The 17502-nt window shown below is 39.6% G+C and overlaps 1 protein-coding gene across 1 annotated transcript in view; it reads right to left on the reverse strand.

The window, feature by feature from the left end:
* The window catches only part of GNG4 (G protein subunit gamma 4), a 45448-nt gene extending 28706 nt beyond the window's left edge, over positions 1-16742 (reverse strand). Inside the window, exons 1-2 of the mRNA XM_072647540.1 lie at positions 16620-16742; positions 11623-11737 (exon numbers count right to left, since the gene is read on the reverse strand). Of these exons, the coding sequence (XP_072503641.1) occupies positions 11623-11721 (99 nt within the window). The 5' untranslated portion in view covers positions 11722-11737; positions 16620-16742. The remainder of the gene's footprint in view (positions 1-11622; positions 11738-16619) is intronic.
* Between the last annotated feature and the right edge of the window lie 760 nt (positions 16743-17502).

The following is a 17502-nucleotide window of genomic DNA, read 5'->3' on the forward strand; positions in this document are numbered from 1 at the left end:
ATGAAGCCATGTACCACTAGTTCTTCACCTCTCTTACATGAAATCTGGATCATGGGAGTCATAGATTTGGAGCTGGAAGGGACAATGGAGGCCATTTAACCCAACACCATTATTTGACAAATAAAGAAACTGAGTCCCAGGGAGGATAGGTGACTCGTCTAATATTACACATGTAAGTATCAGATGTGGATTTGAGCCTAGGTCTTTTGACTTCAGGGTTAGTGCTTGGTTTCCCACTGTATCATGCTGCCATTTAAAATAGCTTAGTACTGGGCGTGGTTTGCTGGTCACCCTGAACACGAAATTGATTTCTAAGCCATCTCCTGGATACCTTAAGGGGGTGAGGACCAGATCACAGGTGTTCTCATATTGCAGACTGGTGTAAGGATTAACTACAGCTCCTGGGCATTATGTGAAGGGAAAGAAAAGGTAGAACCGCTGGTATGAGGGGACTTGGGTTGTATGATCTATGACAGTTAACACTTCACCATCATAGTATCATAGATCTTCCTGATAGAATTTTGAATAATTTGATTCTGTGTTCATTGAGTTAAATGAGTCTGTATTCACATGGCTTTCTTTTGCCAAGGACCAAAAAGAATAAAATTTCTAAATTCACTCTTTTATGGCACTATCTATTTATTCTTGGAAATAGAATATCATGTCTAGACCTTCCTTTTCTGAAAGTCACACAAATTTTGCTTCAAGTATTCTTGGTCTTTGAAGCTTTTATTTTTAACTGTCCCTAGGTTTTCATATTGTTTGCTTTTACCATTTGATCAAGGCTTCATTATAGAACTTATTTCAAATTATTCTTTCTTTCTCTCCTCTTTTTTCATTCCTTACGTAAAATTTTTTTCCACTAAAAAAACAAATAAAAGACTTTGCACTCCTTCAGGACATAAATAGAAAACTTAAAATCTCTCCTATTGTTGATTATATTTATTGTAAACCACATTGGCAGGAGTCATACTTGTGGACCTTACGAACAAGATTTTACAGTCATAAAGATGATGTGGCAATAGTGCAAAAGATTTGGTGTTACAGGAACTGAGTTCAAATCCTAGCTCTAAAATTTACTGTATTGCTGAGTCACTTTGTACAAGTAACAGAACCGCTTTGGGCCTCAGTTTCCAAGCCACACTATCTGTCATAAGAATGGAACCTATAAGATATATCCTTGAATGTCTTAATCAATGTATCTTTCCCCATCTACTGATTTTCTGCCTAGATTATTTCCCGAATTGGTTCATATAGTCTTCCTATCTCTTATTTTCTCCAACTCAGTGACACTGAACCCCTGACCCTTGCTATCTGCTCTCTTATCCCCAAACCTCTAACCTGGTGAAAGTTAGGCCTGGTGATCATCATAACAGTCTTTCCTTAAGGGAAGCTGTAAGCTTATAGCAGGTACTCAAGGTAAAATACTGACCAGAATTTTTTTAGAAGATTGGTACAACTGTGTGCCAATTTGTCTACTACCAGCTTGGTTTTTCTCCCTGCTAACAACCCTCCAAAATGATATTTTCTCCTGACCCCTGATACACAATTTTGCCAGCTCTTGGGAGGTCATCCAAAATCATAGTAGAAAAATCTCTCTCTCCGAAGAGCACTTGGGAGCACTTGCTCCCCAACAGGAGCATCCCCATTTCTGCTGAACGGATCCGTGTCTCTGTGCTCCCTAATGCAGTGCTGACTTTATCTTAGTTATACTCTGTGTTATCATGTCCCCATTTCCTCTCTTTCTTTCCCCTTCTTCCTTATTGCTTGTAATAAAGCTATGCATTGAATTGACTCTCCTTGTTTTAGACGTTTTTCTCAATACCTGAACTCCTTAAGGGATTGCTTTCCCTGATGTCTTTGGCTGGCTCTCAGGTCTTTCCTTGGACATAAACTGGGTACCAGGATAAAGATTTAAACCTATTGACAGAGGAGTAGGGGACTATGAGTTCTTAGCTGTATAAAGCAAGGATCAAGGAACCCTATGTCTTTCCAGGAGGGCCTCCCTTATGTCAGAGGATTCTCAAAACATTCACTCACTCCCCTGCCATATTTCATTTCAGATCTACCCAATTTTTCTTCTGTGCTCTCTGAATTACCTGCTCCATATTTCACAAATTTCTTTTAATTTTAAGACTTTTCCCCTCTTGTTCCTTCTGTCTTGCGGCACTATAGAGACGTGGCTCTCTATATATGATACAACTTCCCTCACCATCCTTACTTCATGCCTCTGGATATGCCTTACTCCACATAAAGATTTCCAGACTCTCCCTTTACCCACAATCAATCAGTAACTTCCTCTCCTTTGAGTTCTAGCAAGATTTTAAAAAGAAAAAAACAGACAACTCAGATGAGTGACATTATTTACCGACCCCCAGGGCATTCTTTCTCCCATTTCGATAAATTTAGTATCTGACTCACCATTTCCCTTTCCATCCCAAAGCCTGCTCTCATTTTAGGAGATCTCAATATACTGATTGTCATTTCTTAAATACCTTAACTTCTTGGTTCCTCAATTTACCTCTATCCCACGTCAGGTACACACAGGGATTGTAAGACCTTTGACCATGTCACCTACAAGTATTTCAAGAACTCAAAATTCTTTTTTCTGATCATACTACCATGCATACTATCTCTTTGAACTCCTCACTTGTAAAGCACTTAGCACAGTGCTCCGCCACATAGTAGGTGCTTAATAAATGCTTGTTTCTTCCTTCTTTTTCTTCTTTATTCCTCTTAAGTCTATTCATTCTTGTCGTGACCTTCTGTTCCCCTATCCTTCTATTCTATCCCATGGCACTGCTGGCTATACACTTTTATTTTCTCAAACTCAACCTTTTGATGAACTAGTTCAATTCTACACTGTCATCTATGCTCAAATCCCTTGCTCTTTTGTCTTATTCACTGATCAGACCTTGCCAAACCCTAGCCCTGGGTTACTCCCACCATCTAACCTTTAGCTTTTACTCTTATGCTGCTGGATGAATCTAGGGAGAGTTAAAAAGTCATGCTGACTGGATTCAGTGCTCTTGTCTAATCTCAACTGGGCCTTTATTGTAGTACAGAAATCCTTGGATTCCTCCCCAATCAGCTGTTTATCTCACTTACCACCCTGGCTATTCCAAGCTATTTTTTCTCCCATGGCAAGCCTTCCCTGCACTTAGTTGAGAACATTGTCTCATACTTCCCTTCCTGTATGACATTCTTCTGAGATCATTTCCTCCTTAACTAACTCCAAGCTCTGATAAAAAGGAGACACTTCTTGCCAAGGTCAACCCCTTAATAAGCATACTTGTTCTATTCCATCAGTTTTCTCCAGAAGATTGCCTCTGTTATCATCCATACTCTATTTCCCTCTAATCTTCAATTTTTCCCTTGCTTGTCTTCTAGAAGGAAGAACAAACAACAATTTCTCCCTGTCTACTGATTCCTTCTTAGCTGCCTAGAAACATGTCTCTTTTTTCCCCAACCTTAAAAACTCTCACTTGATTTTTACCATCCCTGAAAACTATTATCCAACATCCATCCCAGCCCTCTCAGTTATACTCTTTTAGAAAGCCGTCTGAGATCAAGGTCTTTACTTCATCTGCTCTCAATTTCTTTCTTAGTTTCTGAAATTTGGCTTCCATCCTCATTCAACTGAAATTACTCTTTTCAAAGCTAGGGCAGTGGTCTCTTAATTGCTAAATCTAATGGCTTTTTCTTAATCCTCATTTTTCTTCACCTCTCTTCAATATTTGAAACTACTGATTACCCTTCCCTTATCTCTGGATTTTGTGACACTTTTATCACTTAGTTTTCCTCCTACTAGGATGATTGCTTCTTCTCAGTTTCTTCTGCTGGGTCTTCAGTCATGCCTACCTGTGTAGGTATCCCCCAAGACTCAGTTCTGGCCCCTCTTTTTTTTTTCTTTCACTTGATTTCATCTGCTCTGATGGGTTGAAGTTTCATTTCTATGCAAATGATTCCTAGATCACATCCAGTCCTAGTCTCTCTCCTGCATTCCAGTGCCATATTGCTTAACTGGATCTTTCAAACTGGAGCCCCCTTGGGCAGCTCAAACTCAACACATTCAAAACAGACCTCATTCTCTTTCCCCTACACCTACCCATCTTCTGAGCTTTCCTATACCAGTCATGGGTATTACCATGCTAGTTACCCACGTTTTCAACCACAGTGTCATCTTTGACTCCTTACTCATCCTCGCCCTACACATCTCATCAATGGCCAATTCCTTCTCTTCCACAACTTATTTCAGATACATCCATGTCTCTCTCTTTTTAATTTTATTCTTAATTTATGGAATAAAACAAGCATTTCCATAACATAGCACAATAAAAAAGATGATTAGGAAATTGCAAATCTACCATGCATAACTTTGAAATATACAACAAAATTATCATGTAAATTTCTTTTTTTCTTCCCTTCCCTTCCTTTGCCCTAAAGATGGCTACCATTAGACATAAATAGGTATGTATATATATACATACATACATATATGTGTGTGTGTGCAAAATTATTCTATACATACTTCTATTTATCAGGTCTTTCTCTGGATGCAGAGTACCTTTCTTCATATGTTCTTTATAGCTAATTTTATAATTAATTAATTATAGTTAATTAGATGTCCCTGTCTTTCTAATCACATAGCCACCCTCTAATTCAAGCCCTCAGTCACCTCTCATCTGAATTATTAAAAGATCTTCCTATTTGGTCTCTTTGTTCCAAGTTCTTCCCCCTTCCCAACCACCCTCCACTGGCTGTCCCCCATGCTTGGATCCTCTCCCTCCTCACCTCTACCTCTGCCTCCATACAAACCCTTAGACGGAGATGAGTGTTGCCACCCCCAAAAAGGGAGAGAGTGGAGCAGCTCCTAGCTGCCATTATGAGAGGTAATGTTTCATGAAACACCAAGAAGCAGAATAGGGAAAAAGAAATTTATAGACAGCTTGGCAAATGACCAACAAAGTCAGATTACTCTGAAGAATTTAAGGATGAAATTGGAAGGAGGACAATGTTCAATCAATAACAGTCAAGATTTGCATAATGAACTCTTTTCTTCATATCTGACAGCAGAGTCATTACAGTTTGACTCTAAAATCACAGTCTCTGAAGTGGTTTATGAGGAAGCAGAGAAAGTACTTAAAAAGCAAAATAAATATGAGAACAACTGAACTAGTTCAGGCATACACATAGGAAGTCTGTGCTAGGAGTGACACAATTTTGAAGGTGTCAAGGGATTGAGTCTCAAGAAATAATGACTAAGAAATATCAATAGTTATCAACTCAGATACCCCTTCTCTACCAACTCTTTTGAGGGTAGCTAGGTGGTGCAATGGATAGAAGCACCAGTACAGGAATCAGGAGGACCTGAGTTCAAATCTCACCTCAGACACTTGACACTCACTAGCTATGTGACCGTGGGCAAGTCACTCCACCCCACTTGCCTCATCCTGGGTCATCTCCAGTCATCCTGATGAATATCTGGTCACTGGATTCAGATGGCTCTGGAGGAGAAGTAAGGCTGGTAACCTGCACAGCCCTCACTCAAAACAAAGTCAGGTGCAAGTCATATCATTATTTCTCTGATGGCATGGTCTTCTTGGGCGAGGAAGGACAAACACACATACCAACTCTTTAGAAGAATATATAGACACAATGATTGCATCTTTAATAAAGGTATGAAAATGGAACAGGCAAAGCTTTGCACATGTTATTTGATAGCACACTACACATTTACAGCCATACAACTGATGGAAAAGTCCAGAGAATGCAAATTCTCACTGTGCTGATTATTTTTGACTATAAAAGTCTTTGATTTGGTAGAACAAAATACTGTCATTAAGACTCTTTTCTAGCAAAGTGTCTCTCATAATTATGTCAAAATTATAGATGATTCTTTGAAAGATGTAACAAGAGAAGTAACCCTGTTCAAAATGATCTAATGAGGCACAAAATGTGATTCCTTGTTTACCACAGGTATCTGCCACCGTTAGTGAGGATGTTCAGGAAAGAGTCTAAATAGAAGAAGAATTCCCCATAGACTGTGGGGTCCTTCAGATGATTCTGTCTGTGGAAGACATTGTACTGATGGCACCAAGCCTTAGAATATTGAAGAGCGTATAATCATTATAACCTATTATCACTCAAAAGAATTTAGCTTACCTATCTACAAAGGAAAAACCTAGTATATGAAGAATGTCTATTATGATATGTGTTTGGATAGACAACATTAGATCATTTTGAACAAGGTTACTTCCCTTGTTACATCTTTCAAAGAATCATCTATAATTTTGACATAATTATGAGAGGCACTTTGCTAGGGAAGAGTCTTAATATGAAGGAACAATGAACTGGACATATAATTTAACAGGAGAAGGGCAGGATGGATTTTGTATTTGGGAAATTGTGCCATCTTTTAATGATCCTAAATGTCATCCAGAAACAAAGGCCCATCTTTTTAACATCAACATTATTTTGTTGGTGCTATGTGGCTGCAAACTATACAATGCTTGAGTCTCTAAGACTTAAAAGTAGCCAAAGTACTGGAGAAAGACATGGCGGACATGAGCAAACTGCATAGCAATGAAGAATTCCACAGAAAAATCAGTGTGAAAGATGTCATCAAAGTGATGTTGGAAGTTAAAGAAGTTAAAGAAGTGGGCTGGTCATAGATTAAGAGTGAGGGACAGCCTGCGTGTTCCATCACTTCTCATTTGGAGTCAAGAGTGTTAGAGGAAGGCTCCTAGTACAATGGAAACATCACCAAGTGGCTATCCTGCCTCCAGTGAGGAAGAATCTACTACCTACGTTTTCAGCCAGCCCGTTGCACTTTTGGAAAGTTCTAATTGCTGGTAAATTTTCTTTACACCAAACCTAAATCTTTTCACTTGCAACTTCTACATGTTACTCTCAATTCTGTTCTTTGGGGGCAACCAGAACAAATTTATTTTTATTTAATATTTTATTTTTCCCCAATCATGTGTAAAACAAGTTTTGACACTTGCTTTTTAAAATTTTGATTTCCAAATTCTCTCTCTTCTTCCCTCCCCCTTCATCGAGAAGGCAAGCAATATGGCATTGGTTATACATGTGCAGTCATGCAAAGCATATTTTCATATTCATCATGGTATGAAAGAAAACACAGACCAAAAAGAAAAACAAAGAAAGTAAAAAATTATCCTTCGGTATGCATTCAGACTCCATCAGTTCTTTCTCTGGAGATGGAGAACATGTTTTATGATAAGTCCTTTGTAACTATCTTGGATTACAGTATTGCTAAAAATGGCAAAGTCATTCACAGTTGATCATCATACTATACTGCTCTTCCTGTATACAATGTTCTCCTGGTTCTGCTCATTTCACTTTCCATCAGTTCATGTAAACCTTTCCAGGTTTTTCTGAGAGCATTTTGCTCGTCATTTCTTATAGTACAATAGTATTCCATCACAATCATATACAACTCGTTCAGTCATTCTCCAACTGATAAGCATTCTCTCAATGTCTAACGTCTAATTCTTTGCCACCACTAAAAGAGCTGCTGTAGATAATTTTGTACATGTGGGTCCTTTTCCTATTTGGTTTGTATCTCTTTGGGATACAGACCTAGTAGTGGCATTCAAGCAGAACAAGTCTTCCATACAATGACCTTACAAATACCCTGACAGCTGGTAAGTCTCCCTTTCCCCAGAAGAGAAAGTAAGGAAAGAATTATAAGGAAAATGTTCATCACCATGTAGATGTGAGCTATCCTTATTTTCTTCTTTTCTTCACAGAACATGCTTAAAAGTCTCTGTCCTAGAGAAATAAGCCCCAGGAAGTGATATCTTTAGTGTTGTTGTCAAGTTCGGGTAGGGGAGGTTCACTATTGGTGAATTAATCATTAATCCTAAACCTTTATGCTTCAAACTGAATAGTGTGCTTTCACATTTCTGTCATCATCAGCAGTACCACTGTCTTCCAGGTTCCTGATCTTGAAATATTGTAATTGTTTTCAACATTCTCTTCTTCCTGACCTCTCACAGTCAGTCAGCATGTCAATTATGAATTAAATGTAAAATGTAAAAGCACCTACATTTTTAATACATATAGTATTATATGCTCAGCATCACCATTCTTGATTCTGGGCGGATCTATGGAAGATTGGGAGGGCTTGCTCCTATCATCGAGGGGTTTGCTCTATGAGATGATGAAGAGAAGTCAAAAGAACTGAAGAGTCAATAGTTGTGTAACAGCTCAAAGTGAGCTAAGGCTGTTTCAAACTGCTTCCTAAGAGTCAGGTGGGGGGAAGAGTTGGGCTTACCCCAACTCCATCCTCTGATCCGTGAGACTGTATGCACATGGAATCTAAAGTATATGTATACTTTATATGTATATAATATATTCACATATATATCTATGATTTCTATTAAATTTATTTATTATTATATATTATATTTATACATATAAAAATATAATGTATATATTTATAAAGTATACTTTATATGTGTATAAAGTACATACATAGACAAGTCTGAGGCTTAACCTGGGCTGTTTCTTTTGTGTTTAGTTATCTTTTTTGTGTGTGTTTGTCCTGAAAGCAACATGTCTAGGCAGGGAGGTGAACTTGTGAGTCTGAGAGGTCTGGAGTCCTAGGTCCCATCACTGGCTTGAGGCTAAACAGTGGCAAGGGAGAGAGGTTCTAGGCAGATACGCAAATTCTCTTGGAGAGGATGGCTATCAAAAAGAGGAGCGCCCCAATCTGACCATTTTACCTGTATATGTGCCTGAAGTCATTTGGATAGTGTCAAGCCAAAGTGACATGTAAGAATAATTTAGCAGATTTGCCAATGGCTTTATGTTCTTATGAAGTAAACATGTCGCCCAGTAGGTTGTAATAGCAGTTATACATTAAGTTACTGAATTCCTTTAAAATCGTTAAAGAATCTTTTTCATTTTTTTAATCTTTTCTTTTGTATGTGGGAATAAATTATTTGTCCCATATTCCATTTATATTATACACTGAGTACTTTATTTACTCCTCTTTTTTAGGGAGGTCTTAGATGTGACACATCAATTTTCTTCAGTGCAACAAAGTGGGGACTTTAAGCCAAAGCATGTAAGGAAAAGGGGTCTCACCCGTGCCCTGAGCGATAGCCTCATCTTAGACTCCCCACATGCCTAGGTACAGAGCACAGAGTGGGCATCGCACTCCAGCCCCTGTGTGCCTGCCAGCGGTCCCTAAAGGTTAGATAAGACTAATCTCCCTTTCTGCTGCTACATTATCTCATTGGAATGACTTCAACAGCATCCTAATTGGTTTTCAAATTTCAATCTCACTCCATTTGGGTCCATTCTGCTCAGTGATGCAGGATTATCTCAAATACCATTTTCAGCCCACTCTTTGGGGGCTCAGAGTAACTTTCTACTGTCTACAGTCATGAAATAATCCCAGTTCTCAAGGAATTTACAAATAATGGGGGAAGGACAAGAACACAAACAACTATGATGCAATTAAGAGTAGGATAAGTGCAAAGGAAAGACCCAAGGTGTTAAAAAAAAAACCCCAAAACATTTGAGGAGGAAGACATTATTTTCACTGGAAAGACTCCACAGAGGATATTATACCTTAATTAGGCCTTGAAGAAATGGAAGTAGTTCAACAGAGATCATGTCAGGGACATCAGAAGGGATGGGGTAGGGGGACAGAGTCCGTTTTAAGTACTAGAGATGAGCAAGAGGAAGATGGGATGAGGAGGCAGTGAGTAGTTCAGTTTGACTGAGATATATAAGAAGGGAAGGGAAACACTTAGGGACAATACTGATAGATTGGAACTGGATTTCAGAGGGCCTCAGATGCCAGTATAAGGAGTTTGCACTTATTCAATAAGCAGTATAGATATACTAGAGATTTTTGAACAGAGGAATGATATGATTAGGCCCATGTGTTGGCAAGTGCTCAGGTAGTGCTCTGGAAGATGGATTAGACATGGAAGAGAAGGAAGGCAGAAGATCTATTAGGCAGGTATTGCAATAGTTCAAGTTGATTGTGAGGAGAGTCTCACTAGGCAGTGAGGAAAAAGAGAAAGGGTGGGATAGGAGAGATTCTGAAGAGGTCAAACTGATAGTTTCACAAATGATTGGATATGACAAGGGAGGAGAAGCCAAAAAAACCAATATATTTGTACCATGGGAGAAAAGGTGAATGGTGGTGTCATTGACAGAAAACAGGAAAGTCAAGAAGGTGGAAGAGACTGCTGGGATAAGACAGTAAGCTCAGTTTTAGACATGCTGGGTTTGAAGTGTTTAAGAGATTTTCAGGTTGGATGCTTCTTTCAGGCAGCTGAAAGTCAGATGTGGAGCTTGGAATAGAGGGCAGGGATGGAGATGTATATTTATGAGTTATTTGTATAGAGGTAATACTTAGGACTATGGACCTAAATGGGATTATAAAATAGTAGAGATGGGCAAGAGAAAGGAAGAGGGTAAAGGGCACAGCTTTGGGAAGGGTGCACCTAAAAGGATCAGGAAGAGGATGAGAAAGCTGGTGAAGGAAACAAGGAATGAGTAGAGAGAGAAGAAAAACCAGGAGAGTGTGCTGTCTCTGAAGCCAAGGTTGGAGAGATTATCACTAAGAACTGGGCAAAGAGATCAAAGAGGATGGAGGACTGAAAAAAAGACCACTGAACTTGGTCAATGGCAATCTTTGATCTGTTTCAATAGAATGTGTGGGGGAGGAGGGAGAGAGAGTGAGAGAAGAGCGAGAGAGAGAGAGAGAGAGAAGGTGGGGTCAGATAGCAAGGAATTGAGGAGAAAGTAGGGAAATTGAGGAATTCAAAACATCAGGTATAAACAACCTTTTTTCCTAAGAAATCTGAGAAAGATGGATACCTAAGATGAGCAAGATAAGCTTATCTTATAAGCAAGAGCTCTGATTTTGGCACCCACCAGGACACTATGATTTTACTTTTCTGGCCATATTTATTACAGATTACTGACACTATCTCAAATATGAAAACAACAATGAATTTTTAATGCGATGGACTTTGCCTGGCCTCCCATGCACCCCTAGATAGCAAGTGGTTAATAGCTGGCTTCTTCCTGCTTCAGTTCTCCCAGCATGAAGAATTCCACTCAGCTAAATGAACACACGGAAGGTTTTCTTGACCCCTTCTCCTCTTTTCCCAAAGGGACATTTGATAAACATGTTGTAAATTTTGACGCTTTACCCCTCAAAGATGCCCTTGTCAAGATATCAGATGTTGTCTGACTTGGAATACACATTTTGAGCTGAGAAATTGTGATTGGTCTCATTGTTAAAAACTCTCCCTTGCTTATTGGCATGACAACTGAGCTAAATAGAGCTGAGATGAATGCAAGGCTATTTTTGGTGCCTCCTCTAGGATTTCACGCACACTGTGTATTTTGCATCATTTTAATACTTGGGCATACTAAGGAGTTTGAGGCAAACACTCGTTTGTAAATGTTACAGCCTGCCAAGCTTGGGTGGGTGTTTTGCAGGGTGACGTTTTTTATCTCACATGACTGCTTTTGGCAACAGTCAGATCGAGGAAAGATTTCATTTTTTAAAAGCTGGAAACCAAATGTTAGTTGAGTTTGCTAGAAAGGTGGGCTCTTCCTTACCTTTATCCTGTCCATACAGGCTTCCATTTTGAGTTGCTCCACAGCTTTTCGGGCTTGAGAGATACTGGTTGTGCTGTTATTAGACATGCCTTCTTTCATTCTCTTTCCCCAGAAACTGTCAAAGTTAGAGAATTAGAAAGATGTAAATTACAGTGAGTGGAACAATGTGCCTATTATCTCCAGATTGTAAACATGCAATAAAAGTGATGTTTCATGCTTCCAAAAAATAGAAATAATACGATCAACAAGTATAGTATTGACCCATAGTATGACCAAATGTCATGAAATTCCTTGGAACAGTGTCTCAGTATCTGGTTGTCTGTCAGTACTGGGCATTGTCAATAAATGGGGACAGAAAGTTCAAATCCCTAATTGACATCCTCTGGTACTACTATCATAATTGACTTCATAAGCTATAAACCTAAGTGTTCTGCTATTTCTATAGCATTTTCAAAATCAATCATGTCCTTCATTGTATTACTGAGGCAATAATTTTGGAGAGTTGTCTTTAAGTAATGTCATACATGCATGCATGTACAAACATGCACACCATTAGAAATGCCAATTGCCTTTCCTTTCTGAAAAGAGAGAAGACATTTTCAGTGACCTGGTTGGTTACTGAAGTTACAAGACAATTACTGGCTTGTGGATACATGGGGGAATCTTATTAAAAATGATCTTCCTTCCTTCCTTCTTTCCTTTTCTTTCTTTCTTCTATTTCTATTTTTTATTTTCTATTTCTATTTATTTCTATTTCCATCTATTCCCTGCACCACTGTACTGAAACTGTTAGATCAACAGTCATCAGTGACCAAGGTCAGTGGTCTGTTTTTCAGACCCATCCTTCCTCTCTGCCCAGTTGTTAGGGATAATCTCTCCTATCTTGGCTTTAGAGTTACCACACTTTCCTGGCCTCCAAATAGATGAATGTAATGCCAAGTGCTCCATGGTGGCATATTTATAAAGCATATGCTCTGACTTATACTTATTGCATCTAATGAGAACCATTTGGAGAGAGCCATCATAATTAAAGGCTCAGAGAGAGTAGGAAGCTGACCAGACACAAACCCTTGCTATGTTGTGTAAGGAACAAAAATAATTTCTAATCACTGCACAGCAAGGGGTAGGAAGATATTATCCTGGCATCCAGGCCAGTCTTTTTCCTCTAGATTTTTCATTGTTTGGGCAACTACCATGTTTAGACAGTGTACGATGTAGCACAGAATGGTTAAGCTTTGCCCTAGGGGGACTAAATTCAGAAGGGGCACTGATAGACGTTTTAGTCCCTCAGCACCATAACAATAACAGAGTTTAGCAATCAGTTTGCAAGACTAATTAATTTATTACTTTTAAAAATATATTTTTATTTCATTAAACATTTCCCAATTACATGTAATTTTTTTAAACATTCATTTAAAAAATTTCAAGTTCCAAATTCCCTCCTTCCCTCCTACCCCTCCCTGAACCAAGGATAATTAATTTTAATAGAAATTCTTCTTCCCTCCTCAGCACCCTGGTCCCCCTCAGCATCTTTACCTCTAGTGTACTCTTTTCCAGTTCAGCCCTAACCCTGCTTTAGACTCCCAGAGCCTCCAGGGCAGTGGCCTCAAGTTTTGCCAGATCTTCCATTGCCCCTTCCCTACAACTGAATGGAGGTTACATTCTCACTTGTCTCAGGCATTTTTTTTCCTCTTGTCCTAGCAGCAAAAATTGATGGCTACCTATCTTGCCTCCCCAATCACAAGAGAATGAGTCCTGAAAAAATGCCAGATATTCTAAGAGGCAGACTATAGAAGGAGAGCATTTCAGGCATGGAGGATAACCCAAATAAAAAGGATGGGAGATGGGGCATCCTGTGTGAAGGATAGTAAGGAGGTAAATGTGGCTGGTCCACAGAGTATACATAGGGAGGATGGCAAAGACAGAAAGGAGGTATGTTGTGAAGAGTTTAAAATGACAGGTAAAAGGGAGTGCACTGAGGGAGGTGAGACAGAGGGATCTAGTCAGACATGTACTTGTCAGCTGTGTGGAGGATGGGGTGGGGAGAGATCTGAGGTAAGGAGTCAAATTTATGAATCTACTGAAATAATTGATGTGAGAAGTAATTAAGGCTTAAAGTAGGGTGGTGGTTATGTGAGAGGAGAGATGGGGATATATCTGAAATAAACTATGGAGAAACAGTAAGATTTGGCAACTGATAGGCTTGGGAGGAGTGAGAGGAGGAGATAAGAATGACACCAAGATTGAGAGCCTGGTATCTGGCAAGATGGTGTTCCTTTGACAACAACAGGAAAGTTTAACTGATGGTGGATTTTGGAAAAAAAGATGAGTTGTGTTTTGGATGTGTGGAGTTTGAGATGCCTACCAGACCTTCCATTTGAAATGTCCAATAGGCAACTGGTGATGTAGGCCAAGAGTTTAGGAGAGAGAGCAGGGTTGGCTGGATATACTGATATGGGAATCATTTACAAAGAAATGCTACTTGAACCCCTGGGTGCTAAAGAGGTGACCAAATGGGAGGTTATAGGGAGAAAAGGGAAGAGAACACAGGACAGAGCCTTAAGGGATATCAACAATTAGTGTTATGCCATGGATAAAGATCCTGCAAAGGAAACTGAACAGTAGTCAAATGGGTGGGAAGAAAAACAAAGGAGAGAAGAGCCACAAATCCAGGCATGTTGATCAGTAGTGTCAAATGTTATAGAGAAGTCAAGAAGGATGAGGACTGAGAAGACATCACTACATTAGGCAATTAAAAGATCAGTGATAACGCTGAAAAAAGCAGTTTCAGTTGAATAAAGTTGGAAGCCAGATTGCTAAGCATTTTGAAGAAAGTGAGGGGGTGCTGGTGGTGATAGTGGGAAGTGGAGAAATTGATTACAGATGCCTTTTTAAAGGAATGTTACTGATAAGGGGAGGAGAGCTATAGAATGATAGATTGAGGGAAAGCAGGATCTAGTTAGGGTTTTTTAGAGATAAAGGTGACTTAGGTGTGCTTTAGGCAGCATCTGGACTATTGTATTTAGCTGTGGACATCCGAGCTTAGGACAGTCATTTATAAATTGCACGATGTCCAGAGAATGACAACTAGGGTTGTGAAAGATCTCAAGCTCATACTATATGATATTTCATCAAAGGAAGTGGGCATCTTTAACCTAGACATGAGAAGATATTGTAATAATAATAATGATGACTAACATATACATTAATACCTTGAGGTTTGCTAAGCATTTTATAAACATTATCTCATTTTAACCTCACAACAATTCTGCGAAGCAGAAGCTGTTATTATCTCCCATTTTATATGTGGCGGCTAAGAAGCAGAAGCTAAGACCCAGTTGCCCAGGGTCATACAGCTAGTATCTGAGACTGAATGTGAACTTGAGTCTTCCTGATTCCTGTTCCAGCATTTTATACACTGCACAACATAACTGCCATGGTATTTGGGGGAAGGTGGGCGTCATAGTTTCCTTCAAGTATCTGGAGGGCTGTCATGTGGAAGAAAGATGAGATTGGTTGTTTTGTTTGGCCCTAGAAGGCAAAATGTCCTAATACTCTGAGCTGCCCACTGTAATGGGTTGTAATAGGAATCAGTACAATGGGAGTCAGTAATTTACAGTTCTTTAAACAAAGGCTCATACTTGTTGAGGAGACTTGAGTATGGGGACCCTGACGGATGACTTTTGAGGTCCCTTCTAACTCTGTGATGCTACAATTTATCTTAAAGACTGAGGGAGATTCCAAAGATGAAGCTCAGAAGTCCAACTCTGCATATGCGCAATATACAAAAACTTAATCACTTCCCACCACTGCCAATTCATCAAAACTCAATCACTTTGTGGGAGGTTAATTTATTTACCTTTATTGTGTTATTATCCAACTTTTTCTTTAGCTGTTTTCATGCATTTGTGTATACAAATTCTGTCTCTATAATCAGACTGCAAAAAATAAAATTCCCAGGACCCCATTTTTTATTTCCTTCCAATTTCCCACAGTTCTTTGTATACAGGAGGAATTCAATTAAATATTTCTTGCCTAGGATCATAGAATGTAAGATCCAGAAGGGGCCACAAAGAAAACTAGTGCAAACAACTGGTTTTTAGAGATGATATGATTTGTGCAAGATCACATAGACATTTAGTGGGAGAGCCAAGACTAGGATTGGAGTCCCATGATTTCTTACAATCATGCTCAAGGATCTCTAGCATGTACATATGGTTCTTCTGGGAGAATGCAAGAAAGCCCACTCCACTGAATTATTTGAGGGATTCTCTTGTCTTCATTCCACCTCTCCCTCTGATTCCCTATCCCACCACTCCAGCTAACCTTAGGGTGTTTCATAGTGGAATGATTTCTAGGACTACCCTTTGGGTTCCTCTTACCGTCTGTTGTGGAATAGGTCAAATAGAATGATGGAGAGTGGTGAAAAAAGAAAACTAGGTGAGTCTGGCTAGCTGGTTGTAAAAAAGATCTATGATTTCCTGTCCTCTCCCTTTCATATACTTCCTTCAGGTTGCATTTTGCCCTTTCCTGACATCTCCAATTTGCTTTTCCCATTCAAGGTTTCCTGTGGTCTTCCTTTGAACCAGAACCACCATTTAGCAAGTTGGAAGGGAGTACAGACTAGGATTTGCCAAATTCTAGTAAGGATGGCTTTGCTCACAGCTCTTCCTTTATCATCCTCTCCCAACATTCATGCTGTGAACTGGGGTCATGTCAAGTGGAACAAGTGTCCCACAGGAAGGTTCTGCCCCCATGAAGAGGGAGACTGAAATGTTATAAAGAATGGCGCTGGCACCTAGCTTCTGCCACAGAGACCTGGAGTGGGAGCAGCAAGAGGGACATTCGCTAGGCTTGAGATCAAGAGCATGGCCAAACAAAGAATGAAGTGAATTAAATGAAATTGGCTCCTTCACATTCCATACACACTGGCAAAAAACACATGGACCTCAGGGACTATTTTGTGGTCAGGGTCATGAACAAGTCAACTTTCTTACCTGTTATCAAGGCAGGTCCAGTGACCTGGAGCAAGTGGATCACGGGAAGCTGGAGGAATGGAAGTTACTGAAGCAGATCCACAGGTTGGAGTCGTCAATGATTAGCGCTTAATCAGGCTCCTAACAGGAGTCTCATCTGAAATAACAACCAAAGGAAGGGCTAGAAATGGGAAGAGAAAGTTCCTCTCTGAAAGTGTCAAAAAAACCCCAAACAAACCACAAACTACTTGGCTTTTCCCCTTTCCCACAGAAATACAAGGCCTGATTGCATATCACTGCTCAAGAGGACATGTGGAGAGTTATGGAAGCAGGTGGAGCTTAGAGAGATCATAGCTCCTAGAACAGTTACAGACTGGAACTTCTCCATACAAGCTACTCTCTTCAGAGTTACCGATGATCTCTTGATTGCCAAACCAATTTAGTGGCTTTTACTCATTCTTCATTCTCCTTGGCCTTTGACACCCTCTTCTCACTAGGTTTTTGTGACACTGATCTATCTGGATTCTTCTCCTACCTCTCTGACTACTCCTTCTCAGTCTCTTTTGCTGTACCTTCATCCATGCCATGCTTGTTAACCTTGTGTGTTCTTCAGGGATGTCTTGAACCCTTTTTTCTTCTCCCTCTATACTATGTCACTTGGCAAACTCATCACTCCCATGGATTCAGTTACAATCTCTAAACTGATTCTCAGATCTATTGATTCAGCCTTAAGCTCTCTCCTAACCTCCAGACTTACTGCCTGTTGGACATCTCTAACTGGATGTCTCATAGCCATCTTGAACTCATAATGTCCAAAACGGAAATAATTATCTTTCCTTTCAAAAACTCCCAACTTCCAAACTTCCCTATTATTATCCAGGGTACCACCATCCTCCCAGTCATT

The sequence above is a fragment of the Notamacropus eugenii genome, chromosome 2 (assembly GCF_028372415.1).
Source record: "Notamacropus eugenii isolate mMacEug1 chromosome 2, mMacEug1.pri_v2, whole genome shotgun sequence".
Lineage (NCBI taxonomy): Eukaryota > Metazoa > Chordata > Mammalia > Diprotodontia > Macropodidae > Notamacropus > Notamacropus eugenii.